At 37.9% G+C, this 20,826-nt stretch overlaps 2 protein-coding genes across 3 annotated transcripts in view; one reads left to right on the plus strand and one right to left on the minus strand.

The window, feature by feature from the left end:
* The window catches only part of PPTC7 (protein phosphatase targeting COQ7), a 45,276-nt gene extending 41,284 nt beyond the window's left edge, over window positions 1-3,992 (plus strand). Inside the window, exon 6 of the mRNA XM_070386183.1 lies at window positions 159-3,992. Within this exon, the coding sequence (XP_070242284.1) occupies window positions 159-217 (59 nt within the window). The 3' untranslated portion in view covers window positions 218-3,992. The remainder of the gene's footprint in view (window positions 1-158) is intronic.
* Window positions 3,993-5,849: 1,857 nt separating this feature from the next.
* RAD9B (RAD9 checkpoint clamp component B) overlaps window positions 5,850-20,826 on the minus strand; it is a 28,499-nt gene continuing 13,522 nt past the window's right edge. For both annotated transcript variants that reach the window (XM_014479944.2, XM_005901218.3), the window contains exons 6-11: window positions 19,926-20,032; window positions 16,068-16,174; window positions 15,917-15,981; window positions 15,267-15,389; window positions 13,798-14,068; window positions 5,850-6,770 (exon numbers count right to left, since the gene is read on the minus strand). In XM_014479944.2, the coding sequence (XP_014335430.2) occupies window positions 6,642-6,770; window positions 13,798-14,068; window positions 15,267-15,389; window positions 15,917-15,981; window positions 16,068-16,174; window positions 19,926-20,032 (802 nt within the window). In that variant the 3' untranslated portion in view covers window positions 5,850-6,641. The remainder of the gene's footprint in view (window positions 6,771-13,797; window positions 14,069-15,266; window positions 15,390-15,916; window positions 15,982-16,067; window positions 16,175-19,925; window positions 20,033-20,826) is intronic.

The following is a 20,826-nucleotide window of genomic DNA, read 5'->3' on the forward strand; positions in this document are numbered from 1 at the left end:
TTGGTGTGTTTTAACTATTTTATCGATTTTTTCCCCTTTTTTTCTACTAGAGTATATTGACAAACCTATTTTTTTCCTAGTACTTACTTATTTAGGCTTATATTTTTTCTTGATTTTTCCTTTTAGAATGTATGAATACATTTTCATTTTCATTGTAGGTGGAAAGCCAGATGACATCACCGTCCTTCTCTCGATAGTGGCTGAGTATACAGACTGACTCGCCTAGGTGTCGGCTCCCGCCTCCCCTTCATCATCCCAGATTCTGCCCTGCCGTGTGTGCTGATCCTGCTGGCAGGACCACGTCTCTTTGCCACTGATCTCAATGGCCAGTGATGTAAACCTTTTTTGCCTGTCTCTTTGAGATCCTTGTTGAGAACCACTACTGTCATTCTACTGCTCATATCTGCCAGCAACATTTGAAGAAAATCAAGATCTGAAGATTGGCCTTCACATTGTCCTTTCCATGATGGGATGGATGTTTTCAAAGCCAAAATGACTATTACTTTTTGAAAACGGTTGAAGTATTGAAAATGAGTAATATTGGTAAAGTGAATTCAGAATTACAGTGTGTAAAAGGGATTTTAAAAGTCTGACACAAATTGTATGTTATGATACATCTACTAGAAACATACTCATCAAACGATGCGTTACACGTGTACTATACAGTCTGTGTTATGATCGAGTGTGGCTTTACGTTTTCATTATAAACTCCTATTTTTCAGGGGCTTATAATTTTGCTCTAAAACATTGCTCTGGATTATAAAATCTTGATCCTGGGAGCTTTTTTTTTTTTTTTTTTTTTTTGCAGGTTGGAAAGAAATTCAGTTTAGTTCTATGGATGCAAATGTTTCATGGTTTTTAAAAGATGCTTAATTGTGCTCCTGTGATGAAAGTTTCAGCATTTTAGTGCATATCACAGGCTGGTGGCTTATCTGCAGGAGGGGTTGGGGAGACTCCTTACCAGAATTTTTTAATGGAATATTATTCAAGGTTATAAAATTCCTCAAGGCCTAGGTATTTAATGTTGCAGCTGAAATTCCTCCCAGCTGTCTGGTATGATTCCCCCATGTGAGAGCTCTAGGCCCACAGGCCTGAAGGGTTGAGAATGGACAGCTCTAACTTTGAATTTTGTTGGCCTATCAGGTCATGCTACCCCTCGTGTCTTAGACCTGTTGTTAGTAGCCTTGCTTTCTGTAGAGCGTGTACCAAATCCAGGGAGTCCATGTGAAAGAGCACCATGGGAGTGGCACAAGAGTCCACGAGGAAGATGTCTAGTGATGACCTGACATTTGCATTTGCCCTCCACAGAAATTTAGGGGTTTCCAAATCAAGCTTAATGTTTACAGTTTCCAAATAGCCATCTTGCAGTGTATAGTTTTCCTATAAAATTACCCCATGTTCAGTTTTTCCATTATCTGCAAGCTCAAAGTTATTTTTAAGGTTTGTGTACAAGTCGACTGCTGTAAAGATATATATTTTGGGGTCAGTTTTTTCCTTCATTAACTTGGTGGTAGAAAAATATATATACTTAGAAATCCTTAAATTAAAGCCATGTTTTATATATAAGTCAGGTAACATTGGTGTATAGATAAGAATGCAATTAAACCTGATGAGAATCTACTTGAGGAGAACATAGAAAGTGTCTTTCTCTAAAGGAGATACTTACTCCCTGGTTTATTGCATTAAAACTTATGTTTGAGGTTACCTCAACTTGTTTTAAAAAGATTTTGTTTTGTGAATTTGTACTGTATATTTGAGTAACTGTCAAGCTTGTTTTATTTAAAATTGTTTAACATGTACCATGTACATGTCATTACTATATTTCAATGCATCATGCTTGTAACAGGCATTTCATTTATAATAAGAATGAGTTATTCATTTGTAAGCCGTTCAGTAATTTATCTACTATTCCTAAATTGGCATAATGTTTAGATACCTATTTTGAATCACCTTTAATTACTTGTCAGAATGCCTTAACTACCCTAACTTGACAAAACACAATTTGGTAAAGGAGATCGGGGGGGTGGGGTAGGGAGTGGAGAGAGACTGTTCAAATAATGAGAACCCATCGTGCTGTGATAATACACAGACGAGTGAGTGGCAAGTGGCAGGGTATTTATTTTGCACAAACTATTTGCAGTCTTTCTGTATTTAAAAAGTGAGGAAAGTTGCATCCAGAAAGGTTTTGTTGGAAGGAATACATTTACACTTGGACTGACAACTTCAGTTGTTGTTCAGAAGTTGACAACTTCTTTTGTTGGGTTTTTAATTATTTCTGGTCAGAGGCATGGAGCCTTATGATCCAGGTATATTTTGTATTAATTTTCCATTGCATACATTTAATTCCTGGTAAGAGCAGTGCTGGTCAAGTCACTGGCTTTTCTCTGCACTCATCTAAACTCATCAAACACTGTCTTCATAAAGGTAGATTGATGGTATTTTACACAACTCATTTAATCAACTTAGTATTTTTTGAGAAATGATCGTTAGAAATTGACGACGTGTTTCAGTGATGTTGAAAACAGTGGGACAAGAATTGAGTTTCACAGGGGAATTGACTTTGGACCTGGCCTGTAGATTAGGGACACAAAATATTTTCTGTTTTTCCCCCCTGCCCTTTTTGTGTTATGCACTTAATTTTATGACTTTGGGGGTCTATTGGAGTGCTGTTTAACAACTCTCCTACTCTCAATGGTCAGAGGCTGTGTAGGTACCCATACTGGAATTTTCCAGGCCACAGGACCCAAGTCTGTGGGGTGTGCCTGACATGTACCACTTGGTGGGTCTAATTCTAAACTTGATGTGTTAATTGTACTTTAAATCAAGCAGTATAAACACACACATTTGCCTCGTGTAGTGGACTTTTATAACAAAAGAGAATTTGGATTTCTAATTTACAAATGGCAAATTATTTATCCCTCTCTGGATGCACCAAAGACCAGTAAAGTTTATAGCTTTTCCATCTATATTTATAAAGCAATACTGTATTATAAAAGTCAATATTTTTATCACATGCTTGAAATTTTTATTTTGTTCTGTTTTAAAGTGTGCACTCTAAACATATCAGAACCTTATTTCTTCCTGTGAACTTAGGCTGCCTGCGCACAAAAAAAAAAAAAAAATTACCAAATGGATATGCAGTAGAGTCCATAGACTCTTAAAACTGAAAGAAGAAATGAGGTTGGGAGAACAAGTTCTTTGTCCTGAATTACTGTACTGGCTTGACATGGTTGATGGGTACTAAATCACAAAAGAATCCATTCCAGTTGTGCATGTCTGAGGGTTGGGCTGTGACTAGATTTAGAAAATAGACTTCAAGCTTTGCATGGTGGGCAGGTATCTTACCCCATCAGTTGCATTTGTTCTGGGTAGAACAGTGGCCTTCAGTACCACCTTCAGTACCACCAACGTACCACATCAAGTAACAAGGCAGGAATTGTGGGAATTCACTGAGTCAGTTTTGAGCATTTTGGAGGTTGTAAACAAGATTGGCTAGAACTGTAAATGTTTGTACTTTTGATTAAGTTCATGGTTCCTTGTCACCTTATACCAGCTATCTTTGGTAGAAGCTACAGCATCCAATTTTCCTGGAAACTATCACATTTGTGCATTTAACAAATTTTGCAATAGCAAAAAACCCAAAATCTGCTTATAAAACAACATTTGGAACAGAAAACATTTGGATTCCACTTGTTAAAAAAAAAAATTATTTGCAAAATTGGTCTTCTTAGTTAAAAATCAGCAGTTGTCCATGTCAAAATTTTAACTGTAAGCAGGTAGTTTATGGCAAAGATGGCTAAACAATGAAGCAAGTTTGAATTTGTGTATGCTAATAAGCTGCTTTTTTCTGTTGAGACTATCATTATTTGTCTTATTACCCAAGAGGCAATGACCTGAATTGGATGTCTGAAGTATAACTTATGCAGGAATAGTTCTGTAAATACATTTAAATAAACTGTAAAAATATTTAATAAATATAGTATTTATACTAATCTGTGTACTCCATTTAATTTGAGTAGTAACAAGACACTGTCCTTGACATTGAGTTTTTTGGTCTCTATCAAGTCCTCATTTCTAAGCGTCTCAGTCTAGCAGTGACTCCATACTTTGTGGCTATCATTTCTGTCTTTCACTAGTTTATCGCTAAAGCTCTTTTCTCCAGCTGATTTACTACATCAGTTTCAGTTCAGTCACTCAATCATGTCCGACTCTTTGTGACCCCATGAACTGCAGCACGCCAGGCCTCCCTGTCCGTCACCAACTCTCGGAGTTCACTCCGACTCATGTCCATCGAGTCAGTGATGCCATCCAGCCATCTCATCCTCTGTCGCCCCCTTCTTCTCCTGCCCCCAATCCCTCCCAGCATCAGAGTCTTTTCCAGTGAGTCAACTCTTCGCATGAGGTGGCCGAAGTACTGGAGTTTCAGCTTCAGCATCATTCCTTCCAAAGAAATCCCAGGGCTGATCTCCTTCTGAATGGACTGGTTGGATCTCCTTGTAGTCCAAGGGACTCTAAAGAGTCTTCTCCAACACCACAGTTCAAAAGCATCAATTCTTTGGCGCTCAGCTTTCTTCACAGTCCAAGTCTCACATCCATACATGACCACTGGAAAAACCATAGCCTTGACTAGACGGACCTTTGTTGGCAAAGTAATGTCTCTGCTTTTGAATGTGCTATCTAGGTTGGTCATAACTTTCCTTCCAAGGAGTAAGCGTCTTTTAATTTCATGGCTGTAGCTGTTCTCCCAGCTGGGGAAATTTTAGCATCTTTTAAATGATATGTGAGGTCACACACAAATCTGGTGTCATTTAAATTTAGCATTCTGTATCCAAATTCTAAAATCCAAACTATATACAACTTGACAGTGTAACTATCTTACAGACCAGTGCTGAATCTAGGTGATCACTGATGATGGTGCCTTCACAGGCTAAACCACCCTGGCCCATTTCAGTGAGTGAATCAGAAACTTCATCCTCAGTGAGGAGACATACACTTATTCTTGGATATAATATCCTCTGGGTAGTCATATGCATTTGTTAGGAATATGTGTAATTCATTGCTAATCATCAGTGTAAACAAAAGATACATAAATCTTTAGCCTACAGTGTGGAATTATGTGGGCATTGCTGATTTCCACAAAAAGCTTGGTGAAAGCCCATTTTCATTCACTGAGGAACATTTCGGGATGAACTTGAGTTTTTATTAGGTTATTGTGGGTAGTTCTGACTCATCACCAAGCTAGACCCATTCTGGTTTTAGTCAGAACTCTGTTCACAGTTCTAAAGTTTACTAATCCACTCAGCCACCTTTGTTTAGTTAATCCTCACAAAATCTAAAGCACAATTGCTTGCCAGTTAATATTTCCTTGTGATTTGATGGTTTCACAGACTTAACAATAAGGTGTTACAGAAGTCGTTTGTCAGGTTATAACTGACTAGAAACAGGTTTAGGGGAGGGAGAGGCATGCATCATAAGATGTTACATAACAATGTTATTGTGTCAGATTGTTTAGCTTGTGCAGGTAAGAAGCTAATTCTTAAAGAGGCAAAGAACAGAGACATTAATCTTCCCCCTCATTCCACTCCAGACCCAGGCTCTCTTGGCAGTGGAGAGTTCTATGTGCTGTTCTATGTCAGCTAATACAGAAATAATTTTTTGGCATCCCTTCCATTCTTTTCTGCATCACACTGCAAAATTTTTAAGTCACATTATTTAACTTAAATTCTTAATATAAGCAATGGAGAAAAAGTTGGGTTTTTTGCCTTTTATTTATTTTAATTTTTGTAATGTTGGGTTGGTTTCTGCCATAAAACAATGTGAATCAGCCATAATCATACATCCCCTCCCTCTGGGGCTCCCTCATCCAGTCCCTCCAGGCCATCACAGAGTGCAAGACTGGGCTCCTGTGCTTACTGTACAGCAACGTCTCATCAGCGATCCATCTTACACCTGATGGTGCTACATGTTGATGCTGCTTTCTCCATTCACCTCACTCTTCTTCCCCTGCTGTGTCAAAGTTATGATCTTACATGAGAAAAGACTGCAGGACGTTTTCATCTGTCAGAAAGCATCAAAACTCAAATACTTGCAATCAAATACAAAAGATACCTGAACTTTACAAGCCATTCTGATGCACTCGAAATGGCTGCTACAGGAAGTTTAAATAACTATAAAACTGCAAAGAAAATGCTAAAAACTATTGTAAATAAACAATACATTGAAGAATTCTTTTTTTTTTTTTTTTTTTTTTGGCCACGCCATGCAGCTTGTTGAATCTTAGGTCCCAGAAACGGAATCTGTGATCTAATCAGATCAAACGCTTGCCCCTTGAATGGAAACTCAGAGTCCTAACCACTGGACTGCCAGGGAATTCCCTGAACTGAAGAAAATTCTAATGAGCTTTTTCCCTACACAAAAAACTTTTCTGCCTCCCACATAGCATAATGGATTTAAAGCAAGTTACATTTATTGACAAGCAGTTATTTCTAGATATGGTGGTTGTACAAGATGATGTGTAGATAACCAGTAGCCCATTCTCCAGGAAGCCCAAGACAGTATCTTCACAGATTTAAATGTGAAAATGTGTTTGTGGTACAAGTGAACCAGTAAATTGACGGGGCGGGTGAGCTCAGCCATCACTGTTAGAATGTGGAGAAACTGCCATTATTCATGTCGTCTTCACTGCCACTTGCTGTTGCCAGACTCTGGAAAGGGAGGCTGAAAGGTTCTCGTTGGTCAGAAGAAGCTGCTCCAAAGAACATGCAGGAGAACTGTGGGGGGTGGGGGGGAGAATAACTGTTGTTTATTCAAAGCAAGTTAGTGCTTATCAAATGCCCCTTTTCAGAAACTCAGCCACTGTGGTCTCACATTAGCTGATGGTTCATGAGATACCCAGAACCTTCATGAGTGGCCCAAAACATCCTAAAGTAAAACCCTTCCCTGGACTCCAGAGGCACACAGTTTGGGATCAGTGATCTGCTTTGGACTACCCTGCCCGAGCCACTGAAACCAACACCAGGGCTGTGGGGGACAGATGGAGACTGCTGGCTATCTTCCTCCACTTCACCCATCCTCTCCCCTTTCCCTCTTGCTGTGACAGAAGCTACTCCTGACCAGAGTCAGTCCTTCCCTCCCTGTCTCTGACTCCCAGCCTCTCCCATGCCTCCCCTCTCCTGGATAGGAATATCAGCATTTTAAAATAATCAGATGTCTCATTAAAATATATAGCCTCATCCACGTCCTCCCTCCAACTTAATCTCTGCTGTGGAACTGTCTACAGGTGCTTTCTCTATTTTCTCATTCTACTCTTAGGTCCTATCTAAAAAAGCTCCTGACCCTCATACAGAAATTGTCCTTATAATGGTCACCAAAAATTGCCAGATTCCCTAAACTAATGGCCATTTCAGTCTCCACCCCACTAGATACTCACTCTGACACTTTCTTCTCATACCTTCCCCATGCTATGTTCTTCTGGTTGCTCTTTTCAGTTGGCTTGCCTTTTATTATTATTAAATTTATCTTTAAATGAAACAAAGATGAATGTTTACCCTCTTCTACCCACACTTTGAATCAGGGTTTCTCAACCTTAGCAGTGCTGACATTGGAGGACTTAAGTTTCTTTGCTGTGCGGGCTGTCCTGCTCCTGGGAGGACACGGAGCAGCACCCCTGGCCTCTACCCGAGATGCCAGTGGCAGCCCGCTTTCCTGAACTGTGACATCCGGAAGTGTCTGCAGACATTGATGACTCTGTGTCCCCTGGCTGTGGTTAAGAGCCACTGCTCTAAGTGGTGGCAGTCTTCTCTGCCATACCCTCTCTCTAGAACTCACATTCACACTGCTGGCAGAAATTACTGTGTATATGCCAGGGAGTCTCACAGTTAGAATTTGAGCTTCCTATATCCTACTTGATTTCTGCAACTTACATGCAAAATAGAATTCATGATCTTAGCACTGAACCTGTTTCTCTAACCTTGATACCTCCCTTTCCCTTAAGCTCCATGACCGATCCATCACAAAGTCCTGCTGTTTTATTTCTTCAATTAGCTGTTTACTTTGGCTACTTCTCTCCATTTGCTACTGAATCACCATCTTTCAGACACAACTGAGTTTCCAGTCTTGCTTCACTGCACTGTGGGCAGCTTTCCCTGTTAAAACCCTTCAAATACTTTCAATGCCACAGTACCTGATAAGGCCATTTACACTCAACATGAGTTGGAACTCACTCACTGCTCCAGTTTCATTCACCCTGTGCCATTGTTTCCCCTGTCTATCTGCCCTCTGGCCGCACTGGTCTTCCTCCAGGTCCTTAAAACTACCACACTCCCTCCATGACAGGGGCCTTTGCACATGCCACATCCACTCAGCTTCCCCCTACTATCTTATCCTTTCCAGCTCAGCTCCAAACACCAGTTTCAAAGACTTTCTGACCTCCTGGATTAGGTCAGCTCACACTTTAAATCCTCTCAAAGCACCCTGAACTTTCCCTTTATCACAGGTTAGTTTTTTAAATGATCATATGTTTAGTCATATGATTATTTAATGTCTACCTCCCCACCCCCCCCATCCCCAGTCTATAATCAAGTGTAGGAACCTTTCTTGTTTATTTTGCACACCATTGTATACCCCACATCTATGGTGCAAGGCCCTCAACAAACACTGGTGGGAGTCATATGGTAGGTATCAAGCATGAATAAACAAACGATCCCTATTCTTGGCTCATCCTTACAAATCAGAAACTGAAGATGCCCTCCACATGGGGCACTTCAGACAGCAGTTGCTGAACCTGGGCTTCAGATGAAACACCCCAAATTAGCTGTGATATTGCCTGTGGTAGCCAGAATGAGGTCTGCCCTCACCCCCAAAGATGTCCACGTCTTAATCCCAGGACCCTGTGAATATATCACAAGGCAAAGGGGAATTAAAAGAGCAAGTGGAATAAGGCTGCTATCCAGGTAGGCCCAATGGGAAATCACAATGACCCTTAAATGTGGAAATCAGCATCAGAGTGAGGAAATGTGAAATGGACTCCACCAACCATTGCTGGTTTAAAGCTGATGGGTAACCATGATTAAAGAATGCAGATGATCTCAAGAAGAAAGGAAAAGAAAGAAAGCAGATTCTTCCCTAGTCTCCACAAAGGAACACAGCATTGCCAATGCTTTGATTTTAGCTCAATGAGACCCATTTTTGATTTCTGAACTGAAAGATAATTTGTGTTGTCTTAAGCCACTGAGCATGTGGTAATTTGCTATAGCAGCAATAAGAAACTAATACACTGGTAAGCTAAAAATCTTAGTTTACTATGGTCTTTGAGAGCTGCCCTGAATTTGCCATTGACTTAAGGTCAAATGTCATTTGCTACCCCTTCTTGTCCCCCCCTACTCTTCAGCCTCTAAATCGTTCATGGCTGGATGATCAAGCCCTTCCCTAGTATCTAATAGTCTTCTAATGCAGAAAGTCTGTGAATAGCTATGTAACTTGGAATGAGTCCAAGTTCTGTATGAATTGAGTAAGAAGGTGCATTGTTATAGAAAAATTTAACAGTATACATGTTTTCTTAAAAATAGAACTGCCATACAATCCAGCAATTCCACTCCTGCTGTTTTTCTGAAAAAAATAAAAACACTAACGCAAAAAGTATCTGAGCCCCTATATTCTTTGCAGCATTATTTATAATAGCAAGATATAGAAGTGACCTGTGTCCATCAATAGATGAATGGATAAAGAAGATGCGGTGCATATATACAAAGGAATATTACTCAGCCACGAAAAAGAATAAAAGTCTTGCCATTTATAACAAAATCAATGAACTTACAAGGTGTTATACTAAGGGAAATAAGTCACAGAAAGACAAACACTATAAGATTTCACTTATATATGGAATCTAAAAAGCAAAACAAGTGAACAAACATAAGGAAACAGAAACAGACTCATAGATACAGAGAACAAACAGGTGGCTGCCAGAGCGGGGAGGTGTCAGGGGGATGAGTGAACCAGGTGAGGGAGATTAAGAGGTACAAATTCCAGTTACAACATAAATGAGTAATGTGGATGAAACGTACAGCATGAAGAAATAGTCAACAATATTATCATAACTTTTATGGGACTTTGGTCTTTGAAAACCACTCTAAATTTCTGTTATTGTGATCATTTTGTAATGTGTGGAAATACTGAATCATTATGTTATGCACATAGAATTTACATAGTGTTGTAGGTCAATCATCAGTAAAAAAAGGTAACAATTCTAGATATTTTTCCTCATTTTGGTGTCCCTGAGAGCTGTGTATAACTTCTTGTGTGTGTGTATGTGTGTATAACTTCTTGATTAAACTTATTGAAAATCCACAATGGAAAAAATATTGGTCATTATTTAGAATACAGTAATATTTCTCTGTGCTGTGCTTAGTCACTCAGTCATGTTTGACTCTTTGCAACCCTATGGACTGTAGCCTGCCAGGCTCTGCTGTCCATGGACTTCTCCGGGCAAGAATACTTGAATTGGTTGCCATGCCCTCCTCCAGAGGATCTTCCCAACCCAGGGATCAAACCAGGGTCTCCTGCATTGCAGCCAGATTCTTTACCAGCTGAGCTATGAGAGAAGCCCAATACTCCTCTACAATAGTTTAATTTTGAAAACCCCCTTCCCCAAAGTAGAATACTACCATATATTTATTGTTTTAATAAGGTGAATTTAAAAATTGGTTTCATTTTGGAATTTTGTGATACTATTGGAGGGATTTTTAAAATTTTCTCAGGCTATCCCAAACCAGGTCTGGAGGTCTGCCAACTACTGGCTTATGCACTAAGAATACAGAGATGAATAAGACTCAGGTCTGCCCTTGATGAACTCACAATCTACCTAGTGGAGTAACAAGCATATCTACCAAGTTATTATGTGACAGTAATAATGAATAGAATGAGAAGACTTCAGAAGGAGATGTATCATTTGAGTTGGGCTTTGAAGGTGGGTAGGAGTTTGAACAGTGAAAAGAGGAATACTACTACCCTGAAATGTAGGTGCAATAATATGAGCAAAAGTAGAACACAAAAGTATATGCACAATGTTTCCATTAAGATCAGGAACTAAGCAAGCAGGCCCATTCTCTCCACTCTAAATGTGGTACTAGAGGTTATGTGCTAATGCAACTGAACAAAAGTCAGTTGGAGGCATTAAAGAAGAAACGAAACTATTGGTATATAAAAAAGTGACATATAGTAAGTATGTCTAAAAACCCTGAGAGAATCAGTGATAAAAGGAATGGAAATAACATAAGTCAGCAGGGTAGTATGATATAAAAGTAACACAAAAAACAATAGCCTTCATATACATAAAAGGCAGTGAGAAAACAGAAAACATAACATCCATCCACAATAGCAATATAACAGGTTAATTATTTAGGAATAAGCTTAATAATAAATGTGTAAATGTATGAGAAACATTTTAAAACACTGCCGAAAGACACAAAAGTGGACCAGAATAAAGGGAAATACATTGCCTGTGTTCACAGACAGATTGACTCAACATCATAAAGATGTCACTTAACAGCCTCAAGTTAACAGAAATTTAAGGAAATCCTAATTAAAAAAAAACACCAATAGATTTTTTTATGGAGTTGGATACATTGATATTAAAGTTCAAATAAAAAATACATACTCAGGAATAACCAGGAAAAAAACTGACAGAATCTACAAAGGGATACTAAATCTACCAGACATTAAAACCTAATCTGAAGGACTAGAACTGGACCTCAGAGGAGGAAATGAGATTATATTAAATACTCTAGGCAAAGTCCCCTAATGCCACTTCAAGGAGTTTAAGTGAAATTTCATGGGAAAAGTGGACAATCCAAGAGATTTAAAAGCAGGAGAGTGATGCTGAGCACTGACCATCTGCCAGCTCCAGCTATTAGCTCAATTAATTCACAACAATTCAATTTCACAACAATTCATCATTATTATCCTAATTTTACCAACAGAAAGAAAACTGAAGCAAAGATACGTAACTTGCCCAAGTCACACAAGTGGCAAGGCAGAGGCTCCAACCCAGGAGCCCTATACCTCATTGTAAGGTCCAAACAGAATCTTTTAGTACAGTGTGGAGGAAAACAAGAATGGAGAAGAATGGAGGTATGGAGGCCAATCAGAAGGCTCCCCATAGTTCAGATAGATGATAAGGGTCTAAATCATTTACCCATAATGTAATCTCATTTCTGCAGGAGTTAAGGCAAAACTTCCCTTCCAAAGTAGAGTTTTCTTTTTAGAATTTAGGATGTAAGTGACATGACAGAAAAGAAAAGAGTGCTGTAATGAAACTCGTGGAGCTTACAGCTCTAAATGTCACTTTCCCTAGTGAGGAAATTGGCAATCTTAGTGAATTTCAGGGAGATGAAGCAGCAGGGAAATGTGTTCCTGTTGTTGTCTGTAAAAAAAATAAAAGTAAGCACAATATGTGTGACCAAAAAACAGGACGGGGAAAATGTTTTTGCATAATGAAAAGACACATTTTAGTTTTCTTTTATGGCCAAGTTAGTAATTAACAAGAAGAGAAAATTGCCATAAGTACTGGGCATATAACAGGTATTCAATAAACACTTATGGGATCAAACTGAATAATAAGTGGAGTTTACTGTCCAATTTTACGACCCTAGAAGTCTTTATTACAGCATTGTCATTGTTTAGTTGCTCAGTCGTATTTGACTCTTTGCAACCCCGTGGATTGTAGCTGGCCAGGTTCCTCTGTCCATGGGATTTCTGAGGCAAGAATATTGGAGTAGGTTGCCATTTCCTTTTCCAGGGGATCTTCCTGACCCAAGAATCAAACCTGCATCTCCTACACTGGCAGGCAGATTCTTTACCACTGAGCCACCAGGAAAGCCCAGTAGCAGTGGATATTGTGACTTAAAAATGAAATAAAGTCAAAATGTAAAATTCACAGGGGTATGTAACATGGCAAGTGTCAGCTCCCTGCTCTTTCTCTTAGTAAAAAACTGACTGCCATCCTAATGACACTTTGGAAATGCAACTTAAATTGGTCCATTTTGCTAATTACTATCAATTCTGAAAAGGACTAGTGAGAAGTAAGTAGTAACTTCTAGCAATATTATTTCTCCTTTCAAATTTCTAAGAAACTCATATTTCCAAACCAATAATAACAACAGCAAAACAAGCTTGAATAAAACATTAATGTAAACATGTAAAATGTGTACTATCATTATTTAAGATACTTCTAATAAATTATGTTTATCTTCAGTTCAATAGATGACATAAGGTTTAACATTATAGCATTTTGTAGAATTTATCATCCATCTATAATAGCAAAATATTGGTATTACAATAATGTTATTAACTGGGACTCTACTACGAAGAAATTTGTGATGTTTCTTGTGATGAAATTTATATCTGTGCTACCATGAATAAGAGGTTTCTTGACCAAACTTGAAAAAGAAAATTAGGACACTTATTTTAGAAAACAAAGTATATGACTTTAGCATATTATCAATATTTGTATGCAAAGATAATATGCTATAAACAATCATAATTTGTTCTTTAAAACAAGTGACTCAAATCTCTAAACATACTTTGTTAGAATTACTCAATGAACAATTTGTTTTGTATTGACATTGTATAAATCAGCCTTTTCTCCATCTCAGACTGGCTTCAGCTCTCCCCATCAAAAACTAATGAAATTAATTTGCAGGATATTGGGGGTGGGCTGAGGCAGGGAGATTGACAAGGGAGATGGACAGCAAGGATGCTTGACCTCGGCTTACTTATGTCTCAGTGTTGTTGTTCCTTTACCTTCCTGAGACATGGAGACCCTGGCACGTCTTCCGTGTCGCTGACACTGCTTTCTGGTACTTCACTCATGTTTCCATCGCTTTCGGGTACTTCAGTAATGTCTTTGTTCGCTCTTTTCATTAAAGGGCTGCCACAATTTTCCAATGTAGAAATGTTCGTGGGAGTCTCATTAGAATATAGCCTTTTGGGTTCTACTTTTCTTGAGATATACTCTGGGACCTTGCTGGTTACATTTTTACCAGCCTTTGAATTTGAATGTATCGGCTCTGACCTGAGGTATTAATAATAGAGATTAAATGAATGAACTGTTTACTTTGAAATATATATTTGTATATAACTAAAGGAGCAACATGAAATGACAATGATAACACCAGTTTAGGGAATATATTGAAAAAACATCAAACTAATTGTTTGAAAGTTAAGATTCACATATACGATTATTTAGAAATTCTCTTGCAGATTCAAATTTTTCAGTAAAGCAACCCAAGTGTGTAGGAGACAATCTTATGACACAGTAGAAGGGCATAGGTAGGAAAAAAAAAAGTCAAATTACAATACATCTGTATGATAAAATTGTATAGAATCATTAAAAAGCATGTTTCTAAGTCATTATCAGCAATATTAGAAAATGTTCACAATATAATATTTTGTGGGGAAAAAACAGGATACAAAACTACCTATGCTATATGAGCCAATCTTGTTTTAAAATGCAAATATATGCAAAATTAAAAGTCTGAAAGAAAACACAGTGTGTCAAATATTAACAGTGGCTACCATTAGGTGGTAAAATTGTGAGTGTTTTTCATTTTATTCTTTGTACTTTACTGCATTTTCCTAATTTCCCATAGAAATTTGTTATTTTTTACTATGAAGTAGCCTCCACCAAAAAAAAAAAAAGTTAAGAGGCAAAAGGGGGAGTTCCCTGGCAGTCCAGTGGTGAGGACATTACACTTTCACTGCTGTGGCCTAGGTTCAATCCCTGGACAGGGAACTGAGATCCTGCAAGCCATGCAATGCAGCCAAAATTTAAAAAAAAAAAAAAAAAAAACGAGAGAGACAAAAGGGAAAAAAAGAAAGAAAGAAAGAAAAACAATGGCTGCCTGTCCATATGTCTAAGAAAGAGAGCTCTGGGTAATGAATACAAACCTTCCTGTGAAACTTAACACTATATCACTCCTAAAAAACAGCCACTGAAATCACAAATGAGTTTTAGGTAATGACAAAGATAAACCAGACAGTTCTGTTAAACTGTGATCATAAGAGAAAAAAGCAAGTATCTGTGAAAGATGGGTGATATTTCTATGTTACAGTTAGGTCTTCCTGGAGCTCTTCCTGATTCAGTTAAAATTTCAGATCTTTTAATGTTTTCCTTCTCAGTTGTTTCCTAAATGAATGCCATTGAATTATTGCAGAATAAGATTGCAGTAGCTTTATCCAAACCAATAAAGACATTAAAAACACAGGCTTACCTTCTTTGTTTTTGTGAAAGATACAGTGTTTGTAGAGAAGACGCTCTACTTGGCTCATCAGCTAATGTAGCCAAAATAAAGTTGGCTTCCAATAACATATCGTCAATACTTAAAGCCATGGGTCTAAAAAAGGCAAAACCAGAGCAAAAACCACACTCATTTTCTGATGGACACTGGGAAAACATTAGAAAATGATAGCTGATTTTGGAGTAAAAAGAAACAGTAAAAGTAGAAGTCTTAATCGTTTTTTCACAAATTGAGATAGTCCTTAGACTTAAAAGAGCCCTTAAAAATTACCACATCCTAACCCAATCTCTTTGAAATTTTAGTTCTGAAATATAACATACCATAGTTTCATAGAGATTTAACTTGTTTAAGGCATATATAATTTTCTAATTAGGCAATTTATTCAGTATATCAAGTTTATAAATGTTTTTGCTCTGCAAAATAATGTATTTTTCTAAATCAAGTCACCAATCAAAAGAACACTAGGTTACAACACCTTTCAAAATTTTAGTTTGATAAGTGTTGCTAGTAAAGTTAAGGAATTCCTGAGGTGTGAATTAATTTCAACGTGACCCAAAGGGTTTTATTTATTAGTATACGACAAAAGAAAAAGAAATAAACTCAGAAATGTCCCAAAGACCTACTTCCCAGGAAAGTCAAAATGAATGGCTATAGGAGCATGTATAGCTTCTGAAAATGTCAGCACTCCCTGAAAAGAAAAGAAGGGGGAAAATGTGAAATCTTTATTAAAAACTGCCACCGATAATTCTAACTGGACACTACTTTTGGTTTTACCTTCAGTTCTTTGAAGCAAAATGTTATTTCAGTGTCAATTCCAACTTGAAAGAAGTCAAACTCATCTGGACCAACACACATCTCACTGTATACAGAATCGGTCAGGTCTGTTCAATATTATAGGAAAATAAAGAATAACATCAATTCTGTAGGTATTTGTGAAATTTTAATAAGAAAATATAGTCAGGGACTTCCCTGGTGGTCCAGTGGCTAAGACTCCTTACTCCTAATGCAGGGGGCTGGGGTTCAATACCTGGTCAGGGAACTAGATCCCACATTTCGTAACTGAGAGTTTCCCTGCTGCAACTAAAGATCCCACACAGCTCAACAAAAACGGAAGATCCTGCAATTAAGACTCAGTGCAGCCAAATAAATAAATATTTTTTAAAAAAGAAAAGTAAATATAACCATAAATTGTAGGTTAAAAACAGCCACAAGTTCTTTGACATTTCTTCATTGAGTGGTAGGGTCTATACCTGTGTCCCTTCCCCTTGGGGTGAGTGGGCTTTCTGTCTACTCTCACTAATAGTATATGATGGAGTCATCTAGTGCTAGTTTCTGGTCTGGGCCCAGGCATTAAGAGACTGCCACCTCCACTTTCTCTATCCCACAAGCTGGGAGGGGTGGCCAAAAAAGAAAAAAATGGAAAGTAAAAATCAACTTCACAGAATGGGAGAAAATATTTGAAATAATACATGTATGATAAGGGGGGCTTCCCAGGTGGTGCTAGTGGTAAAGAACCCGCCCACCAATGCAGGAGACGTAAGAGACACAGGTTCAATCCCTAGCTTGGGAAGATCCCCTGGAGGAGGGCATAGCAATCCACTCCAGTATTCTTGCTGGGAGAATCCCACGGACAGAGGAGCCTGGCAGGCTATGGTCCATTGGGTCGTACAGAGTTGACTGAAGTGACTTAGCACAGCAGGGCACATATGATAAGGGGCTAGTATTCAGAACAATAAAGACAAATAACTCAAGTGAAAAATAAACAAGGGATATGAACAGACATTTCTCCAAGAAAACATACAAATAAACAATAAGCACACACAAAAAGATACTCAAATCATTAGTTACTAGACGAATGAAAATCAAAAGCACAATGAGACAACACTTTATACCCACTGCTGCTGCTGCTGCTAAGTCACTTCAGTCGTGTCCAACTCTGTGCGACCCCACAGAGGGCAGCCCACCAGGCTCCCCCATCCCTGGGATTCTCCAGGCAAGAACACTGGAGTGGGTTGCCATTTCCTTCTCCAATGCATGAAAGTGAAAAGTGAAAGTGAAGTCACTAGGATGGCTATAATCCAAAAGACAGACAATAACAGGTGAATTTTGTTCTCTTTTATTAAAATTTCATGTGCATTTTAAAAATGAAAATACAATCATACTATGCATACCATTTTATAATCTATTCAATAATATATCCTGGCTATATTTCCACGTCAATAACTGAAAGTTGCTCAGTTGTGTCCAACTCTTTTGAGACCCCATAGACTGTACAGTCCATGGAATTCTCCAGGCCAGAATACTGGAGTGGGTAGCCTTTCCCTTCTTCAGGGGATCTTCCCAACTCAGGAATCAAACTGGAGTCTCCTGCATTGCAGGCGGATTCTTTACCAACTGAGCTATGAGGGAAGCTCAGTCCCTTATGTCAATAAGTACCTTTTCCAAATTATTTGTGTGTGTTGGTGTTTTGTGTTTTCCACTACAATATTAACTTCAATAACATCTTTGATATACATACCCAGAGAGAAAGAAATGTATACATACACACAAACAAGACTACTATTTTTTGGGAGGGGCTGTGCAGCATGGCTTGCAGGATCTTAGTTCTCCAACCAGGGACTAAACCCAGGCCCATGGCAGTAAAGGCCTAGAATCCTGCTAGGCCACCAGGGAACTCCCAAGACTACTTTTAATAATAGCTTCATTGTATTTCACCAATTAAACCAATCTCCTGTTCTCAGATATAAGATATAGAAAAGTGCTTTTCTATATTAAGTGCTTTTCTCCAGGTAGGAGGATTCCAGGTAACTTTATGTGCTGTTTGTGTGTTCTTAATTTTCTTCAATGAACATGAATTATTTAAGCATAAGAACAAAGGAGAAATAGTATTTATATTTTTAAAGGACCAAACAATACCTTACAAATACCTTCATCTCAATCAAGAAGGCTCACATCACGACTTGTGGTTGCCATGGGGGAGGGGGAGGGCAAGGGAGGGTTGGATTGGGAGTTTGGGATTAGCCAATCAAACTATTAGATGTAAAGTGGATAAGCATGTTTTACTGTATAGCACAGGTAACTGTATTCAATATCCTATAATAAACCATGATGGAAAAGAATACAAAAAAAGAATATTTTAAAAAATAAATTGAGAAAAGAAAGCTCATGTCACTCCCAGAGGGCTGACAATAGAGTAGGTGCAATAATAAAATTAAACAACTGGGTCCCCAGTCAAGCATAACTATAACTACTCATTAGAAAGCTGCTCACAAGGGATAGCATCTCCTGGTTACTAAATGGCCATCTTTATTCAGAGATGACATTATGAATATAAAACAGACCCTCTCACTAGCCATGCATATACTTTCCAGATCATGCACTTCTAAGTGCCAAAAAAGAATACTAGATGAGACTTGAGAGAAGCAACAAGAGCACGGTGGTAATGAGCCTAAGCCCTGGAACCTGACAGCCTCTATTCAGATCATAATCCACCACTTATTAACTGTGAGACAGCAGCAAGTCACTTAGTTTCTCTGTGCTTCATATTGTTCATATGGAAAATGAGGATACTAATAGTAGCTACATCACAGAGTTGTTACAAAGATCAAATGGCTTCACAAATGTAAACCATTTAGAACAGCATCTGGCAAAAACTAAACACTACAAAGTTACCTGACCCACCTTAAGCACTAGTTATACTGGTTTTTCACTTTCTTTTTTTTTCAGTGTTTATTTTTTTTACTTTTTTTAATATAAATTTATTTATTTTAATTGGAGGTTAATTACTTTACAACATTGTATTGGTTTTGCCATACATCAACATGAATCCGCCACCTTTCAAATAATGTTTCTACCTTTATATTCTTTCTTTGCTGCTGCTGCTGCTGCTAAGTCGCTTCAGTCATGTCCCACTCTGTGCAACCCCATAGATGGGAGCCCACCAGGCCGTCCCTGGGACTCTCCAGGCAAGAACACTGGAGTGGGTTGCCATTTCCTTCTCCAATGCATGAAAGTGAAAAGTGAAAGTGAAGTCCTCCAGTCGTGTCAGACTCTTTACTGCTATCATCCCGCAAATATTATCCAAGGTCAAAGAATCTCAAACAGCTTATGCCAAAAATACCCTAGTAAATTTCCTTAACAGCAAAACTCCAGATTTAATCATGCCATAGTGTCTCCATTCCATCTGGATAACTCTTGGAAGAGTGAACTAAAGAAATATTCACATTTTCTGCCCTATATATTTGCCATCTGGAATATCTTACATTTCTAACTTAATTTTCCTTTTTATGTGGTCAAATATCATCTCAATTAGATGGCTGGCCTCTTCCCTTCCTTTATGCTAAATACAAAGGATAAGAAATAGACCTTAAAATTTTAACTGAAAAAATATTTTTCTCAGTAACCATTCTAATTTTAAAACAATTTGAATTTCACAGCCAAGTATTTTAATTACTGGTTGACAAAATTCTTTGGTCTCTTGAAAATTTTGATGATCTTTCTATGTTTTACTTTTACTGCCTTTTAGTAAAGAATAAATATTATGCCAGTAATATTTACTGTATAACCATAGAGTAATCAGGAAAGCCAGGAAGTAATATTCCATCAAAGCACAGTGACAGATATAATCCTTACCCATTGATTCCTCATTAGAACTCTTAATGCAAACCTTCAGTGGAGTAACAGCAAGAGTAACTTCCTCTTGACTCGATGTAAAAAGAACAACTGCCTCAGCAAGTACCCTATAAAATGCAATGAACAATATTACACTATTTGAAGAACAGAAATAAATTATCTTATGAAATGGAACTCAAATCTTTAATCTGGAAATAAATAGTTGAACTGTCCTGAATTTAGAAAAATCTACCCAAAAGACTTATCTCTATTCTTCCACGTGACGTGCTATATTTTTCGTATATCTTAAAACTACACCATTGGAAATTCCAGGGTGTTCCAGTGGTTAGGACTCATGCTTTCACTGCTGGGGCCTGGGTTCAATCCCTGGTCCAGGTTGTCCTGACATCCCAAATGCCCTTTCATCCTGGGTTCCCTTTTTAAAAACACCTTCATTGAGATACAATTCATATTCTACACAATTCACAGATTTAAAGCTGTATGGTTTGCATTTCCCTATGGTCTAATGATGTTGATCATATTTTCCTGTGCTTGTTGGCCATTTGCGTATATTCTTCGGAAAAATGTCCATTCAAATCCTTTGCCCATTTTTTTTAGTTAGGTTATTTATCTCTTTTTAAAGTTAAAAAGTTCTAAAAGTTTTTAAAATCTAAAATCTTTTTAAAGTTAAAAAGTTTTAAAGTTAAAAGTTCTGGTTTATTTTTTAAATCGAAGTGAGGTTAGATAAAAATGAGATTCTTAGAATTTCTGTAATGTTGGTGTTAACCTGATGCTACACCTTAGATTAGTAGTGTTTCTCAATGCCAAAATGTCAGGAACACCTACCAAATTAATCTGGGAACTTTTCCAGTGTTAAGGGAGAGGTTTTGTACAAGATATCAAACAAGCTAATACAAAAAAT

Source organism: Bos mutus, chromosome 17 (genome assembly GCF_027580195.1).
Source record: "Bos mutus isolate GX-2022 chromosome 17, NWIPB_WYAK_1.1, whole genome shotgun sequence".
Taxonomy (NCBI): Eukaryota; Metazoa; Chordata; class Mammalia; order Artiodactyla; family Bovidae; genus Bos; species Bos mutus.